General features: G+C 36.6%; 1 protein-coding gene across 2 annotated transcripts; it reads left to right on the plus strand.

The window, feature by feature from the left end:
* Positions 1 to 2,944: 2,944 nt before the first annotated feature.
* On the plus strand, positions 2,945 to 6,927 carry LOC146900923 (uncharacterized). 2 transcript variants are annotated; one of them, XM_085736002.1, is made up of 4 exons: positions 2,945 to 3,285; positions 4,711 to 4,732; positions 5,192 to 5,676; positions 5,755 to 6,927. In XM_085736002.1, the coding sequence occupies exons 1-4, from the start codon at positions 3,148 to 3,150 to the stop codon at positions 6,781 to 6,783; spliced, it is 1,674 nt and encodes a 557-aa protein (XP_085592128.1). In that variant the 5' UTR covers positions 2,945 to 3,147; the 3' UTR covers positions 6,784 to 6,927. The 2 variants fall into 2 exon arrangements, with proteins under 2 accessions (XP_085592128.1, XP_085592129.1); XM_085736003.1 differs by having other exon boundaries at positions 5,210 to 5,676.
* Positions 6,928 to 18,847: the final 11,920 nt, after the last annotated feature.

Consider the following 18,847-nt stretch of genomic DNA (forward strand, 5'->3'; position numbering starts at 1 on the left):
GGCATTGACATGATCGGAAGAATTGAACCAAAGGCTTCCAATGGACATCGTTTCATTCTAGTGGCAATTGACTATTTCACCAAGTGGGTTGAAGCTGCCTCCTATGCAAATGTGACCAAGCAAGTGGTTGTCAAGTTTATCAAGAATAACATCATCTGTCGATATGGTGTTCCCAACAAAATCATCACTGACAATGGTTCCAATCTGAACAACAGCATGATGCAAGCTTTATGTGAAGAATTCAAAATTGAACATCACAACTCTTCCCCTTATAGACCTCAGATGAATGGTGCAGTTGAGGCCGCTAACAAGAACATCAAGAAGATTGTTCAGAAGATGGTCACTACTTACAAAGACTGGCATGAAATGCTACCTTTTGCCCTGCATGGTTACCGTACTACAGTGCGTAGTTCAACCGGGGCAACTCCTTTCTCTCTGGTGTATGGCATGGAAGCAGTTCTCCCTCTGGAAGTGGAGATTCCATCTCTTCGAGTGATCATGGAAGCAAAATTAACTGAGGCTGAATGGTGTCAAAGTCGTTATGATCAATTGAATCTGATTGAAGAGAAATGTATGGATGCTATGACTCATGGACAGTTGTATCAAATGCGAATGAAGAATGCTTTTGACAAGAAAGTCCGACCTCGAGAATTCAAGGAAGGCGAACTTGTATTGAAACGAAGGATAAGTCAGCAACCCGACCCAAGGGGCAAGTGGACACCTAACTATGAAGGTCCTTATGTTGTCAAGAAGGCCTTCTCTGGTGGTGCTTTGATTCTCACACACATGGATGGTGTTGAGCTTCCAAATCCTGTTAATGCCGATATAGTCAAGAAATACTTTGTCTAAAAAGAAAAGAACAGCGTGGTAGGTCGAAAACCCGAAAGGGCGGCCTAGGCAAAAATGCGCTTCCCGGTGGATCGAAAACCCGAAAGGGCGATCCAGGCAAAAGTTAGGGACAAAAAAAAAATGAATATGAAAAAGCTCGCTGAGATTGTACGCAACTCAGGCAAGAATGAGCGCCTCGATGAGCCGAAAACCCGAAAGGGCGGTTCATGCAAAAATGAGGTTGATAAAAGACAAGTAACTATATCTGGCAAATCACCATCACCCCTTGGGGCATCTGCAACTGTCAATGGTCGTCTTCATCAGAGGCTTCTGTACTTATGAATTCAAGGTTTCTATGAAATGTAGCGGTCATCGTGTTCAATGTATCACCAACCAATAAAATTACCATTTTCCAAGCTTTGTAAATCCGTGAAGTCATGCCTTTGGCTGACTCTCACTCTTTTACATCAATTTGAGCCTTTCTACTGTTTGAAATTCTATTTTCCTTTCTACTTTCAATGCTATATACAAAACATTTTCTTTCTATTTGATAATGTTAATGTCTGAAACAAACATCTTTTGAAAATTGAAAATCTTTTTCTGTCTATTTTGAAAGCAAACCTGAGCAATAGGGTACATTTCAATGAAACATGCATGAATGAATGAATGGCAATGTCTATTTCAATACATGTTACAAGCAGGTTACTCCCCAGGATGATCTGTGGTCAATGGCAAGAATGAAAAAACAGAATGAAAAAAAATGGAAAAAATACAAATAAAGAGCTCGCTAAGTTGAAAACCCGAAAGGGCGGCTTAGGCAAAAATGAGCACCCCGCTGATTGACAACCTATGAAGGCAATTCAGGCAAAAATGGGGCAATGCAAAGAATCTATTCCCCGGTGAATCGAAAACCCGAAAGGGCGGTTCAGGCAAAAGTGGGTTTTGAAAATGAGAAATGAAAGAATGAAATATTGAAAAAGCATTGACCACAGATGCGAACATCCAATGTTTACCCAGCACTGACACGCCTAGCAACGGCGACCTGTATCCAAGAACCTTCCAAGGGTCCTCCTTTACAAAAGTTTTATTGCCCTCAGCCCTGGTTTCGATACGTCTCCCAACGACGGTCTCTCCAAAGAGGTTTTTCCCCTGTGAATATGTTGCAGCACGAGCCACTACGTGCCCAATCTTCCAATGTCTTGTCTGTCTCTGTGAAACTTTCCCTGTCAAACTACAAACCAATCATGCATTTCAAGCATTCTGTTTACGTTGGATTTTCGTAAACAACCGCTGGTTTACAAATGGTAACTTGCAAGATCAACCAGTAAATCTTAGGACATATTGTGTTTGTTCTTGTTGTTAGAAATTCTGTGTTTTTGGTGTCAAAAATGTAAGAAATATGACAAAAAACAATCGAATTCAATCCACTTGAACTCAATCGAACTTGATAAAGTAAAGTGCAAGAACACTTAAAGAACAAAGGGTAAATTGCATTGATTAAACAAAAGTTGGTACACAGATTCATACATTGCAACTTGTGACTCGTTTCTCGCTTCCATACGGATACTTTGAGTGTAAGTTTGTATGACGGAATTGTGACCTGTTTTTCCTATGAAAAACTACTATTTATACTAAGTCTAGAAATAACTACATTTCTTTGAAACTAAAACTACAACTGCCACAAGTCGACAGTTTTCCTTATTTGAAAACAAACTTAAAATAAAAACTGACTTAAAGAATAACTGCTGATAACCACCTTCGAAAACTGCTTTATCGAAGTCTTCTGCCATCTTCGAACCCATATTTGCTTTCAACACAACACTCTGTTCGAATCTTCTTCGAATCTAGGTCAACTATACTTTGACCACATTTATTACAGCTAGTAAAATATATTGGCTAACAAATTGCCCCCCAGAAACGCCATTTTCGATTTCTCTGAAGAAGAAAAAGACGTTTTTGAAAGAAAAAACTAACATTCTCCATCGAAATGAATGATGTCAGTATTTAATTCAAAACTAATTCAAATTCCCTTTAAATACTGACCCCACAATCTTAGTTAGTGGGCCACGTTCTCTAACATTGGAAAAGACAACACTTTAATGGTAAAACCGTCAAAATAAGATCTTGACATGTGTCATGATCAAAGGTCCATATAGAAGCAAACTCACCTTTACTCTTTTCACTTTTCACCATTTCATTTTCACTTTCACTGTTCCTCTTCTCCGCCAAAAGTTCTCCCGAAGAAAAACTTTGAATTTTCTGCAACTCCTATCTTTAAACACGAACTATTCATCAAATTCTCACCAAAACACTTAAACAATGACGAACGCAGCAGGAACTTCTCATGTGAATCGCGAAGAACCCATTGATTTTACCAAAGAAATCGCCAGTGCTGCTCCTGCTTTTATGAACGAACCAGAAATCAATGAAGCTGAAAAAGCTATCTGGAAAACCCAGGTAATCATCCCTTGTACTGATACTCCACATGCATTTTTAGGCCCCATTTCTCTAGAACCTGAAACTCCAGAAATTAATTCTCTTTTCCCATGCATTGAAACTCAACCTCCTTTAATTTTCACAAAAGGTCCTTTTGACCTAAGTTTTGTAAAATCCAAAATTAGGACTGAACCAAAAACTTATCCCGAATATATTGCTTGGTTAGACAAAGTTCAAAAACAAAAGGGCCAATTTTGGAAGGAGAAAGGGCTTTTTGATCTCATCCAAATATCTCGATATGGTCCAAAATACCATAATGAATTGATATTTGCTGCTTTACATTTTTGGAACCCATCGAACAACAGCCTTCACTTGAAATGTGGAATGCTCACTCCTACCCTTTTAGATGTGGCTGGCCTTACTAGCTTAAAACCAACTGGATACACCTTTAATCCAGATGTTACCACCTCTCAATACTCAGTCAATTTCGATAGCCCTGCTTATGGTATGTTTATAGCTAACAACCATGATACCGAATGTGCTGAAGTATCTGCAGATGAACATGTAGCTTTTTTGACCTACTGGTTATCTATGCATGTTTTTTGCTCAAGGTCAGTCCAAGTCCCTAAGAAATTCATGTGTCTAGCTGGTCAGTTACATGAAGGAACAGATATCTGTTTAAGCAAACTGATTCTAGGTTCTTTATATGAAACCCTTAACCAAACAACTAATAATCTTAGAGATTATCCCCAAACTGGTGGAAATTTAGTTGTATCAGGACCCATATGGTTGTTCCAACTATGGCTTTTAGCCATTTTTGGATCAAAACTTGCTTCGATCCTACCTTCCTTTTACACATCAGCATACTCAGACAAGACCACTGAAGGTATAGGCTTAGCTATGTTTCACCCCGATGGGAACAAGTCTTCACAACAACTTTTTGCAAATGCTTATGAAACCCTGCTTGATTGTCCCATTTTCACCCCTATGATGGCACCATTTACCACTAGGAAATATGGACCTAACTGGTTCAAAGAAGACTTTCCCACCACTTCGAAAAAAACCAATAAAACAGAAATCAATGCTATATGGGAAGCTTATTTGACCCCTACCTATCTATCTAGCAGACTTACACCTGGTAGCCCTTATGGAGTATATGGTTATCAACCTAACCATGTAGCTAGACAGTTTGGTATGGTTCAATCAAAACCCAGCTCTTTGTTCAAAAGTATAAGTGAATGGAAAATTCCTCTGATCGAACCTGTATGGAAATCCATAATTCAAGCCAAGAGAACAACTGTGTTCGAGCCTACATATTTCTCAACATCATTTGCATGCTCTGAAGCATTCTTTCGATGGTGGCGAAATTATTACATACGTCAATCCAATCGAGGGAATCCTGATGAATTGCTGCCTCAACTGATCAGTACTTTTCACACTTTGCAGAACAAAGACAAGAAGACTAGAGGTACGCACATTAAAGAAATTCAGCAATTTCAAAGATATTATCAAACAACATATGACCCTTTACATCCAAAGAGGACAGTATACTATGCTGCTCAAACTCTGAGAGATAAAGTTCGAGAGAAAATTTCAGAAACAATTTTTCCCCCTGGAACACCCAATAAATATCTTTATGTTTTAGAAAAGAAAATGAGACTAGCAAGACTTCCATCTTGTAATCTTGCTTTGGCCTTCAGGCCACCATACCCAAAATGGTTACTTTATAATTTCAAATTCCCACAAAATAATTTAGTAACCTATGCTAAATGCAATTTATACCAATATAATGGTGAACTTGGCTATGAATTGTCCCAAGTTCGAATCGAAACTCCCAGTATCATGGGTATGATTTTTTCTTTCGCTAAAACACATTAATACTATTGTTAAAAGAAATAGTACTTATCTGTATGATCACATATTTCAGCTTTGCCTTTAACTCCAGGAGAAGCAAAGCTTGATGATGCCAGTACCCAGAACACTTCGAAAAGCAAGTCTGACAAGAAGAAAAAGAAAGCTTCCCAAACTAAAGAAGTTGAATCGAAGAAATCTGAGGCTGCATCGAAGGAACCTCCTAAATCAAAGGAACCCAAAGTGAAAACAACTTCATCAAAAGGACATTCTAGATCGAAGAGCAAGAAAGAACAAGCAACTGTTGATCTCTCTGATGATGATAGTGAGGTGGAGATAACTAAAGAACAGATCGAAGCTTCCAAAGTAACACTTCCCAAAGTCCATACTGAAGGAAGAAGGAAAAGAAAACAAGAACAAATATCACTTGTCCAAGAAAAAGAAGTCGAAGTGGAAGCTTCTGAAAGTTCTCCCCCCATCTCGCCATCTAAACCACTCAAACGTCGTCGAAAGACTTCTCATTCTAGTGCTCATTCACATGTTGGTGATAATGGTTCGAAGGTATTTTATCAAAACCATATTTTATACAAAATATCTCTAAATGTCCTGTTTTTTAAGCATCTAACTTATTCTTTTTAGGGTATCGAACAAGAACAAACTAATCCATCACAACATGGGCAAGTTCTTCCTTCTTCGAAGACCACTTCACCAATTGCTGAAGATAAAGAGGATGAGCATGATGATGCTAGCAGTCCAGAAGGTCTTAAAATGGATCCTCCTCAACATCAACAGGCAGAAACACCCACTGATGACTTGGTAAATGATGAATCACTCAACAATGACCAATCTCATTCTGCACCCACCCTTGGAGATAATGTATCGAACTTTGTTACTGAAGATACAAACATAACTACTCGACAAGATGCTCCTGGTGATGCAGAGATGATTGCTCAACAAGATGCCCCTATGATCGATCTGGAAGAAATCGATCGATTGGCCAAAGATGATCCTTTCAATGCCTTTGCTTTGATAGCTAAGAGTAATACTCTTTTCTCAACTAGCACTGGCCAAACTTCTGATTCATCCAAGGGAAATCCCTCTGAGACTTCAAAAAACAACCTGCTAGCAGAATTTCAAAAGAAGATCATCGAAGCCAACTTGCTAGAGTTGATTGAAAAGGATGCTGGAGCTCTCGCTGAAATCAAGAGTTTATTTGAAAAACTTGATGCTCTCCCAACTGGTTGGAAATTTCGAAACCTGTTTAATTATCTTGAACCAATGTTGGAGAGTGCTAATCAAAATTTCCAGAAGAGGAAAACTGGTCAAGCTCAAATGGCAGAGAAGAAAGCGCATCATGATCAAATTGTGATCGAACTGTCATCCTTCCAAGAGAAATTTAAAACTCTTCAGCAAGAAAGAAACAATGCGAAACAGCAAGTGGTTGACATCGATGCCAAAATTAAAGAACTGGAAGCTCAGAAAGCTGAAATTTTGGCTAAGGATGAAGCCAGAAATCGAGAAGCCAATGAAGCTGTTAACAAATTCAAGCTCTCCAAGGAACTAGAGTCTACCATTGCTCAACTTGCAAATGACAACCATACTCTCGATACCCAACTGGCTGAATACAAAAGCCAAATTGAGAAACTCATCTCATCATTTGAGATTTAGTTCTGTTTCTATTTTATTCTCTAAGACTTTTATTTTGTTTCAGCCTTATCGAATATCTTGGTCTGTAATGTCTTTATAACAATCTGTGGACCATTTTCTATTTCGAACGACAATTTCTTTTCAATCATCGAAATTCCTTTCTTATTTTCTTGTATCGAATTTAAATTTTATTTAAATCCAAATAAGATTGGAACAATTTCCAAGACATTTTAATGATGAGGAAACAAAAAAGTAACTTTTTGTTTAACCCAACAAGTTAAACTTGCCTAGGAAGTTGAAAAGAAATAAAACAAATAAATGACCTTTTAATCATGAATTAATCCTTTTTAAAATAAAACCTTTAAAACTTCCCTCAGATTACAAAGTTAAGTAACCATTGGCCATCAGAATAACTGCTCCCACGTGTCATCATCTTCAAAGCAAGAAGAACCGTTTGATTGAGCCACTTCTTTCAACTTCCCTCCATTATAAATATGATTTTCCCTTTTATAAAAATCATTCTTTTCTTTGTTTCGTCTTCGTCCGAAAAAAATCCTTCTTACTCAAAGCTTTTCTTTCTTAAATCATCATGACCACCATTGATAATCTGAGTGATGATCTTTTAGTCAAGATTGCTACAAAGATTGCTGCTCAAAGCAGGAAAGATCTTTTCGCCTTTCGCCATACCAATAGCAGGCATTGGCGCGTCAGTGAGGATTCTGAAGTTTCTAAGGCTTTTGGAGATGATGTCCTCTACTTCCTCTACGACCCCAATGAATGGTACAACAATGCTATGGTGGCTCATTCTAAGTTTGCTTTTAAACTTAGACTCTGGAATCATGGCAACGCCATGTTCTGTATTCTTCGAAGCACTCAACACATGTTGGATGCTAATCCAAACATTGAAGAAATGAAACGCCTCCTTACTACTGCTATCAATGCCACTGGCTCTCTGAGTGCAAGGTACTACCTTCTTCTCATCAATGCGCTCTCTATGCCTATGCCAGAAAACATCCTCGAAGACTTCAAAGATCTTGCATGGACACATCGATTGGCAGAATTTCGAAGCGACATTTTGGGGGGAACTTCAACTTATCGATTTCGCTGTCCTTGGTGGAATAGGCCCATGCCTATTTGGCTTACTAGGCGTCGTTTTTGCAACAACTACCACAACTGTGCAGGAGATGGGAGAATTGGAGGCTGGTATTCACTTCTACCTGGGCCAGATCATGACTACTACCTGGTCAATGCTTGCTTCAGGTGTCGTCTCGATACAGAAATTCGCTGGTTTCTCGATCGTTTTGGGATTGTAACTGAATGGTGAAAACCATTTCTAAATGCTTTTTTGTCTTTAAGTACTTTGTGTTTTCTTTTGTAATGGTTTTTCCATTTTAAGCATTTCGATGTAACCTGCCCATCAGTTGGCATTTTTTTTTTAAAAAAAAAAAAAAAAAAAAATTAATGCCAAGTTTTTATTTCGAATCAAATTACTCTTGTGTAATTTTAATTTCTTGTAACATCGGTTTATATTTTTTCAAATATTTACCGTTTATGCGTAGAATTCTCTGATCTTCTTGCAGTTCCTCGATCTCATACGCATTATTCGAGAAAACTCTTAGAATTTTCCATGGTCCTTCCCAACTAGGAGACCATTTTCCTAAACATCGATCCTTTTTATCCATAGGCAAAATAACTTTCCAAACTAAGTCTCCTTGCAGGAATAATTTCGATTTAACTCTTTTGTTATAGGCTTTTGCTATTCTTTCTTTTTGCTTTGTAAGCACTTCTAAAGCCATTAATCTTTCTTCATCAATATCTACTAATTCATCCAACATCATATCCAAATATTGATTTGTTGGGATTTCGATTTGTCTTTGAATTCGAGTAGATTGAAGTAAGATTTCTGTTGGCAATACAGCATCATGGCCATATGTTAATCGAAAAGGAGTAGTATTTATGGATTCTTTAGGAGAAGTTCGAACTGCCCATAAAGCTTCATAAAGAAACTCATGCCATTCTTTGGGTTTTTTCTTTTGGCTAGCTTTTCTTTTGATTATAGTAATCAAATTCTTATTTGCTGCTTCTACCTGACCATTTGCTTGAGCATAATATGGTGTTGAAGTCAACAATTTATATCCCATTTCTTCAGCAAATTTTGCCATCTTTCGACCAGTAAATACAGATCCTTGATCTGTAGTAATAGTTTCTGGTATGCCAAATCTATAAATAATAAATTTTTGAATGAAGTTTATAACTTCATCTTGAGTCACATCTTTTAGTGGAACAGCTTCTATCCATTTAGTGAAATAATCTATTCCAACCAAAATATATTTGTAGCCTTTGGATGACTTAGGTTTGATTTCCCCAATTACATCTAAAGCCCATCCTCTAAATGGCCAAGGTTTTACTATTGAATGTAATTCACTAGCTGGTACTTTTTGAATTCCAGCATGTTCTTGACACTCTTTACAACCTTTAGCAAAGTTTATGCAATCTTTTAACATGGTTGGCCAATAAACACCTTGTCGAAACAAAAGCCATTTTATTTTATGGCCTGCTTGATGTGTACCACAAGCACCACTATGAGTATTCGATACAGCCAAATATGCTTCTGCTTCACTAAGGCATTTGAGTAAAACTCCTTCTGGAGTCTTTTTAAATAATTCATTGCCTATTATCATATAACTCAAGGCTCTATATTTGACTTTCCTACAAGTTGTGCCATCTGGATTTTCCAAAAAATTGACTATGGGTTTTCGCCAATCATCATCATCCAAATTGTTAATGACCAAAATTTCAGAAAATTTTGCACTCTGAAGGTATCCTTGAGATGCTTCCATGCCCCCAAGTTTTGGTCTTAACAATTTGTTAGGCACAATGTCTATCGAATTACGCTTTGTTTTAATTTCAATTACCTCTTGCTCTTGTCCCTTCGAAAGTTTGTACCCAGAAGCCAATTGAGCTAAATCATTAGCTTCTTGATTTTCTGTTCTAGGAACATGTTGAACTTCAATTTGAACAAAATGTTTAAGTAATGCATTAACTATAGTGTAATACATTATCAAAGTTTCTTTGAGGCATTTATATTCTTTTGTTATTTGCTTTATTACTAATTCAGAATCACCTCTAATAATTAAACATTTTGCCCCCAGTTCGAGCAAAATCTCTAAACCATTTATTAAGGCTTCATATTCTGCCTCATTATTCGAACAATATTGGCTAATTCGAAATTTATATTTGGTTACTTCATTTGTTGGTGAAACTATAACTATACCTATTCCAGAACCATTTTTATGACTAGACCCATCGAAATACAATGTCCATGGAAATGTTTCGATGCCCCCAGTCACAGGTTCTTCAATGGAATGATCAGCAATAAAATCAGCCACTATTTGGCCTTTCACAGTTTTCAAAGATTGATAAGTTAAAGAATATTCTGTGAGTGCCAAAGCCCATTTACCAACTCTACTATGTAGAATAGGTTTAGATAACATGTGCTTAATAATATCGAAATGGGAATAAACATAAACATCAAAAGGCTTTATATAATGTTTAAGTTTCATACATGAGAAATATAAACAAAGACATGGTTTCTCACTAGGATGATATCTTGTTTCAACATCACTTAAAACTCTACTAAGATAATAAATGGCTCTTTCTATACCATTTTCATCCTCTTGTGCTAACATACTCCCTATAGTTCTTTCAGATGATGCTATATATAACTTCATCTTCTTGTTTTTCAACAAAGGTGAAAGAATAGGAGGATTAGATAAATATGACTTTATGTCTTCAAATGCCTTTTGGTGTTCAGGCTCCCATCTAAAAATTTCCTCTTTCTTTAATCGAAGTAATGACGAGAATGCTTGCGCTCTGCCACTGAGATTAGAGATAAATCTTCTGAGGAAATTTATTTTGCCTAATAAAGACTGCAACTCTTTTTTGGTAGAGGGTGCTTTAGCCTCCATTATAGCTTTAGTCTTATTTTGATTGATTTCGATGCCCTTTTTATGGACAACAAATCCTAAAAAATCACCTGCACAAACACCAAACGCACATTTTAATGGATTCATTTTCAATCCATATTGTCTCATCCTTTCGAATGATAAACGTAAATGTTCTAAGTGTTTGTTTTCAGAAGATGATTTCACAACAATATCATCAATGTAAATTTGCATAAAATCTTCAATAAAATCATGAAACATTGAATTCATTGCTCTTTGATATATAGCACCAGCATTTTTAAGACCAAATGGCATTACTATCCACTCATAACATCCTAATGCTCCTGGGCATCGAAACGCTGTTTTAGAAACATCTTCTTCAGCAATAAATATTTGATTATAACCTGAATAACCATCAAGCATACTCAAATATTCGAAACCTGCTGCAGAATCTACCAACATTTCTGCTACTGGCATAGGATATTCATCTTTGGGAGTAGCGAGATTTAAATCTCTAAAATCAATACAAACTCTTATACTACCATTTTTCTTTTTAACAGGAACTACATTAGCTAACCAATCAACATACCTTGCAGGTCTGATGAAGCCACATTTGAGGAGTCTTTCGATCTCTTCTTTTATTTTTGGTAGAATCTCTGGTGCAAACCTTCTTGGAATTTGCTTCACTGGTTTCTTGTCTGTCCTGATTGGCAATTGCAACTCTACTACCTTTCTACTCAAACCAGGCATTTCATGATAATCCCAAGCAAAGCAATCCTTGTAATTTTTCAAAAGCGCCACAATTCGATCTTTGAAGCTCTTAGGAATCTTTGAACTTATGTATGTTGGTCTTTTTACAGAACCATCTCCTATATCCACTTCTTCAAGAGGATCTTGGGCCTTCATTTTTATTGTAGATCCCATTGGATCTTCTTCAAAACCCAAAGGTTCATCATCATAAATACAGTCTAATTTTTTATCATCAATGAGGTCATCAGAATTATTTCCTACTGAAGCATCGAAGACCTCTTCTTCTTTGGCTGTTTCAGCCAAATCGAAGTTTTTCTCGGCTACATAAGCCGTAATCTTTTCCCATATGCTGGGCTCAACCATTGATCAATTATTGATATCCCACCTGGTTGGTGAGATTCCCTTTGCTGAACATCCTTGGTCATCAGTAACCCTCTTGTACGAAGTACTTCTTGTCTTCAGCAAATCTTTCTCCTTTACAGGTATTTTCTCATGGCAATCTTCGTTGTTCACCACTACGAAGTCATCGTCGAATGCAGTTTTCCAACGAAAACCCCATTCTGGAGCAAGTTTTACAAAGAATTTTTCTTCTTTAGTCATAGAACTTGATGCATCATTTTCCATGAATGGTGCAATAAATTGAAGTTGTTTGTCAAAGTTCTTTTTGTTAATATCTTGATTATCAACTTCAGCTTTGAAATAATAACTCTGATCAGCCTCAATATTCTCTACCAAACCATCTTTCCTCCAAATCACAATCCTTTGATGCATTGTAGAAGGAACTGCACCTACAGCATGGATCCACTCCCTTCCTAATAATGCATTGAAATTGGCTTTAGAAGGAACTACCAAAAACACAGTTGCTCTGGTTATGCTTCCTACTACCAATTCTAGTTCGATGGCACCAAGAGATTGTCCAGTAGATCCCTCATAATTAGTGAGCACTACATTATGTGGTTTCAAATCACATTCAGAAATACCAAGTTTCCTTAGAAAAGATTGTGGTAGGAGATTAACAGTAGCACCACCATCTACTAATACTTTGTTAATTCCAACACCATTTAATTTAGCTTGAATAAACAAAGGCTTTAAATGAAGCTTCATGCTATCATCAGGTTTCTCGAACACTGCATGTTGATCTTCGATACAGCCATTATTCATAACATAATAACATAGAGGCCTATGACGAGCCATTTCCTCAGTGAAATCACATTCATCATCATGATTGGCCTTCGAAGATACATCATGTGCATATTCAATTGGTAGTACAGAAACCACACATATAATGTCAAGACTTGGTTCAGAATCTGAAAAAGTAGAAGTTAGAATATCATCATCCCCTTTAGGGATGTTTAAAGCAGAAGATAATGGAGGGAAAATTCTTTCAGTAGCTGGTTTTTTAACCATTTCGAAAACTATTGGTTGTTTTCCCTTACTTTTGTCACCATTAGTGACGTCTTTCAAAACTCCTTCCTTTTTCTGGCGTTGAAAACGGCGCCATTGAGTTCTAGTCATAGGATTCTTACCTTTATAGTTATTTTTGTAAGCATACTTGTTAGGATTAGAACTCTCTGGTTGGTCTGGAACTTTGACAACTCTTTTTACCCATTTTGTTGGTGGTGCTGGAGGCGCAGAATGACCAGTTTTCTTGCCTCCAGAGAAAACCCAAGTATCAATAGGAGACTTCGATGAAGGAACGAACGTCTTCTTATGGTTCTTCACTTGATACTTCTCTGAAGTTTTCATCTTGTAAGGAACACCTCTTTTGTTAAAGCCAAACTTAGAACGGTTCTCGAACCACCCTCCTTTACGTTTTGTTTGAGGTTGATATCCTTCAACTGATTTCGCAGCTTCTTTATCGAACACTGCACTGCATCGAGGACAAAGCATAGCATGGGTGTTAGATATTTTACATCGATTTAAAAAATCAACCAAATCTTCTTCAGCCTTTGGATATGCTTTCTCCATTTCCTTGGCCAATTGATCTTCAGTAACCACTGGCTCTTCAATTCGATGGTCCTCAGTAACCATTTCTACATCAATATTATCTGAAATTTCCACCATATTGATAGAAATACCAGCAAACATGGATTCTACCACATTGGTAGACACATCAGCAAACATGGACTCTGCCTTTTTCATAGGATCTCCATCCACTTGTTGTTTTGATTTCTCTCCAAATTTCAGCCTCCCTTCATCAAGAGCTTTTTGTACAGAATCCCTGAAACGAGTACATCGAGATAGGTTATGACCTAAAAAACCATGGAATTTACAAAATCCTCTTTTCTTCCTTTGTTCCAAAGGAGGTAACTTCATATTAGGTGGCACTAATATTATGCCATCATTAACTAAAAGATCAAAAATTTCTTCACTTTTAGTAATATCAAAAGTATAAGTTTTAGAAGGATATTTATCATTCTTGGGATCTTCAGGATTCTTTCCATTGGATGGCCTCAACATTTTACAAGCATATGGAGGTCCATCTTTTAATTCTGCCAGGTTTATATCATTGTCTTCAATGATATCTAAACCCCAATCGAATTCGGGTTCACTATCTCCTGTTTCTATATAGGCAATTTTTTCTTTTTTGGGAAATTTGTTATGAGTTCTAGTTTTTTCAGCTTTAAGTCTTTCAACTTGTCGAACTCTGTCTGCCAATTGGGCCATGTCTCTTAAGTACTGGGTATCTAATTTCTTCCGAACAGAATAATCGAGGCCACCAGCAGCCATTTCGACTAATTCATATTCTGGAACAGAAGTAAAACATCTAGCCTTAAGGAGACGAAACCTATTGAGATAATCATCGATTGACTCATGACTTTTACGTCGAACACTGGCCAATTCTTTCAAACTAATCTTAGATTGACCCATGTAAAATTGTTCATGAAAGGCTTTTTCTAATTGGTTCCAACTATAAATTGAATGAGGAGGTAAAGTTGTAAACCAAGTAAAAGCATTTTTTGTCAAAGAACTTGGGAAATATTTCATTCTCAAATTTTCATTTTCTGCAATATTTCCTGCTTCCATGAGAAACCTAGCAATGTGTTCGACAGTAGATTCATTAGTTTCTCCAGCAAATTTGGTAAACTTTGGAATTTTCCAATTTCTAGGCAATTCAGCGTCTAAAACATACTCAGACAAAGGAGACGCAAAATTTGGTCTACGTAAACCCATATTAAAACCATTTTGGGCTAACAAAGCCTCGACAATACCCGCTATATTATTCTGACCATCGAAATTGTTCCGACGGGCTTGTAAAACCACTTGATCGGCATCTTGGTTTCTGTTAACCAAAATGGGTTGTCTTTCAGGTTCTGCCTGAACTTGTGGTTGTACTACTTGTGGTTGGACAAAATTTTCATGATTTCGAACCACTGGTTCATCAGCAATTATTTCAATTGCCCTCACATTTCGATTTTGAGGCAATGGGTTATTTTGGATTGGTGGAGCGCCAAAGAAATTGGCAATTCTTTCCATTTGATCAGACAACCGTTGATAACTAGTGTTGGTATCTCGAATCAAAGGATTTATGACAGTACCAATTTGTTGGGTCATCATATTAACCATATCATGATTAGTTTCTTCCATAGTTTGCCTAATGGCAGCCATAGAAGCGTTGGTTAAATTTTGTTGGGGACTTCTATATGTTGTAGATACCCCAGGACCAAAAAGTTGTGGTAATGAAACATTTAAATTCTCTGAAAACATATTACCACTAGTTTGTAAGCCTTGCATCAATGATGATGGCATACCATACGGCATTGATCTATGATCCCAAACCCCTTGAATAGAAGTATTATTTGGATAATCATGGGAAGTTTGGGTAACCATCGAAGGCATGGCTTGAGAAATTACTGTGGCCATCGAAGGCATGGCCTGAGACGATATTTGAGTGACTGTATTACTAGTTGGAACAGCCTGTGATGTTCTAACATTCCCTGGGGATGAAACATCATCTTCAACCGTCACTTGATCCACATCTTCATTTGAAGATGTTGGATTTGTTTTCTTTTGGTTGTTAGCGCGTGTCATATTAAGAAGCAATTTCTTGTTTCTTAATTGCATACACAACAAAACAAACCAGAATTAAAAGAAACTCTAACAAAACTATAAACAAAAACACAAACGGTCCCACTGGGCGTGCCAATTTGTTTACGTTGGATTTTCGTAAACAACCGCTGGTTTACAAATGGTAACTTGCAAGATCAACCAGTAAATCTTAGGACATATTGTGTTTGTTCTTGTTGTTAGAAATTCTGTGTTTTTGGTGTCAAAAATGTAAGAAATATGACAAAAAAACAATCGAATTCAATCCACTTGAACTCAATCGAACTTGATAAAGTAAAGTGCAAGAACACTTAAAGAACAAAGGGTAAATTGCATTGATTAAACAAAAGTTGGTACACAGATTCATACATTGCAACTTGTGACTCGTTTCTCGCTTCCATACGGATACTTTGAGTGTAAGTTTGTATGACGGAATTGTGACCTGTTTTTCCTATGAAAAACTACTATTTATACTAAGTCTAGAAATAACTACATTTCTTTGAAACTAAAACTACAACTGCCACAAGTCGACAGTTTTCCTTATTTGAAAACAAACTTAAAATAAAAACTGACTTAAAGAATAACTGCTGATAACCACCTTCGAAAACTGCTTTATCGAAGTCTTCTGCCATCTTCGAACCCATATTTGCTTTCAACACAACACTCTGTTCGAATCTTCTTCGAATCTAGGTCAACTATACTTTGACCACATTTATTACAGCTAGTAAAATATATTGGCTAACAAATTGCCCCCCAGAAACGCCATTTTCGATTTCTCTGAAGAAGAAAAAGACGTTTTTGAAAGAAAAAACTAACATTCTCCATCGAAATGAATGATGTCAGTATTTAATTCAAAACTAATTCAAATTCCCTTTAAATACTGACCCCACAATCTTAGTTAGTGGGCCACGTTCTCTAACATTGGAAAAGACAACACTTTAATGGTAAAACCGTCAAAATAAGATCTTGACATGTGTCATGATCAAAGGTCCATATAGAAGCAAACTCACCTTTACTCTTTTCACTTTTCACCATTTCATTTTCACTTTCACTGTTCCTGAAAAGTGAAAATGAAATGGTGAAAAGTGAAAAGAGTAAAGGTGAGTTTGCTTCTATATGGACCTTTGATCATGACACATGTCAAGATCTTATTTTGACGGTTTTACCATTAAAGTGTTGTCTTTTCCAATGTTAGAGAACGTGGCCCACTAACTAAGATTGTGGGGTCAGTATTTAAAGGGAATTTGAATTAGTTTTGAATTAAATACTGACATCATTCATTTCGATGGAGAATGTTAGTTTTTTCTTTCAAAAACGTCTTTTTCTTCTTCAGAGAAATCGAAAATGGCGTTTCTGGGGGGCAATTTGTTAGCCAATATATTTTACTAGCTGTAATAAATGTGGTCAAAGTATAGTTGACCTAGATTCGAAGAAGATTCGAACAGAGTGTTGTGTTGAAAGCAAATATGGGTTCGAAGATGGCAGAAGACTTCGATAAAGCAGTTTTCGAAGGTGGTTATCAGCAGTTATTCTTTAAGTCAGTTTTTATTTTAAGTTTGTTTTCAAATAAGGAAAACTGTCGACTTGTGGCAGTTGTAGTTTTAGTTTCAAAGAAATGTAGTTATTTCTAGACTTAGTATAAATAGTAGTTTTTCATAGGAAAAACAGGTCACAATTCCGTCATACAAACTTACACTCAAAGTATCCGTATGGAAGCGAGAAACGAGTCACAAGTTGCAATGTATGAATCTGTGTACCAACTTTTGTTTAATCAATGCAATTTACCCTTTGTTCTTTAAGTGTTCTTGCACTTTACTTTATCAAGTTCGATTGAGTTCAAGTGGATTGAATTCGATTGTTTTTTGTCATATTTCTTACATTTTTGACACCAAAAACACAGAATTTCTAACAACAAGAACAAACACAATATGTCCTAAGATTTACTGGTTGATCTTGCAAGTTACCATTTGTAAACCAGCGGTTGTTTACGAAAATCCAACGTAAACACATTCATACATGCATAATCATGCATTTTATGTGCTCATACATCCAATAACCTTGTTATACCATACATACATGTAGCATATCCAACTTTCAACTGTCAAATCCAATCCAAATTTCAACTGTCAAGCTCAATTTTCAATTTCAATTTCAATCTCAATTTCAACTGTCAACTGTCAAAATTCAATTTCAATTTCAATTCCAATTCCAATGACAAGTTCAATTCAATTCCAACTGTCAAATTCGATGCAATCTCCAATCTCAATTTCAATCCAATGTCAAATTCGAAGCAATTTCCAATCTCCAACTTCAATTCCAATTTCAATGTCAATCTCCAATTCCAATTCCAATGTCAAATTCCAATGACAATGCCAAATTTCCAATCTCCAATTCCAATTCCAATTCCAATGACAATATCCAATGTCAAATGTCAATGTCAAATGTCAAATGTCAATGTCAAAGTATCCAATGTCAAATGTCAATGTCAAATGTCAATGTCAAGTATCCAATGTCAAATGTCAATGTCAAAAATCCAATGTCAAGTGTCAAATGTCAATGTCAATGTCAATATCAAATGTCAATGTCAAATATCCAATGCCAATGTCAATGTCAATGTCAATGTCAATTTCAATTGCCAAGCCAATGTCAATGTCAATGTCAATGTCAATGTCGATGTCAATTCTCAATTCAAATCAATGTCAATTTACTCTTGGGCCAACAAAAATGGTCATGTCTACTTTCAAATTAAGTCAATGACAATTTACCCTCAATTGGTATCTTGTTAAACCAGACTTTCAATTTGTATCTTGTTACTGGTCAAGCGCCAGGTTCGATCCAAAAAAAGAACCACTTGTACCTGCTTATATACCTATGCTTCCGGTCAAACGGCAAGTTCGAAAGAACCGTTTGTACCCAGCTTATGCCTTGTTATTGGTCAAACGGCAAGTTCGATTTGAAGAACAGTTTGTACCCAGCTCATGCTTTGTTATCGGCCAGACGGCAAGTTCAATCTGAAGAACAGTTTGTACCCAGCTTATGCTTTGTTATCGGTCAAACGACAAGTTCGTTCTAAAAGAACAGTCTGCACTTTCCCACATGATGTGGTGATAATCCAACAAGCAAGTTCGATCCAAAGAAACAGCTTGTATCAACCCTTTTGTCTATGTCTCCAGCCAAACAGCCAGTTCAATCCAAAAGAACAGTTTGTGTCTGCCTATCTGTTTGTATCTTCAACCAAGTGTCAAGTTCGATCCAAAGAACAGCTCGTATCTGCCTATATGTCTATGTCTCCGGTCAAGTGCCAAGTTCAGTCCCAAGAACAGCTTGCACCTATCTCTTGTTTT

Source organism: Medicago sativa, chromosome 8 (assembly GCF_051527215.1).
Source record: "Medicago sativa cultivar Bolivia chromosome 8, Bolivia_mono, whole genome shotgun sequence".
Classification (NCBI taxonomy): Eukaryota; Viridiplantae; Streptophyta; class Magnoliopsida; order Fabales; family Fabaceae; genus Medicago; species Medicago sativa.

Excerpts from the sequence above, each read along its gene's own strand:
- LOC146900923 (XM_085736002.1), top strand. The coding sequence starts at position 3,148 with ATGACGAACGCAGCAGGAACTTCTCATGTGAATCGCGAAGAACCCATT. Across the intron at positions 4,733-5,191 it reads CAAAGACAAGAAGACTAGAG|CTTTGCCTTTAACTCCAGGA; the intron begins GTACGCACATTA and ends CACATATTTCAG. Across the intron at positions 5,677-5,754 it reads TTGGTGATAATGGTTCGAAG|GGTATCGAACAAGAACAAAC; the intron begins GTATTTTATCAA and ends TATTCTTTTTAG.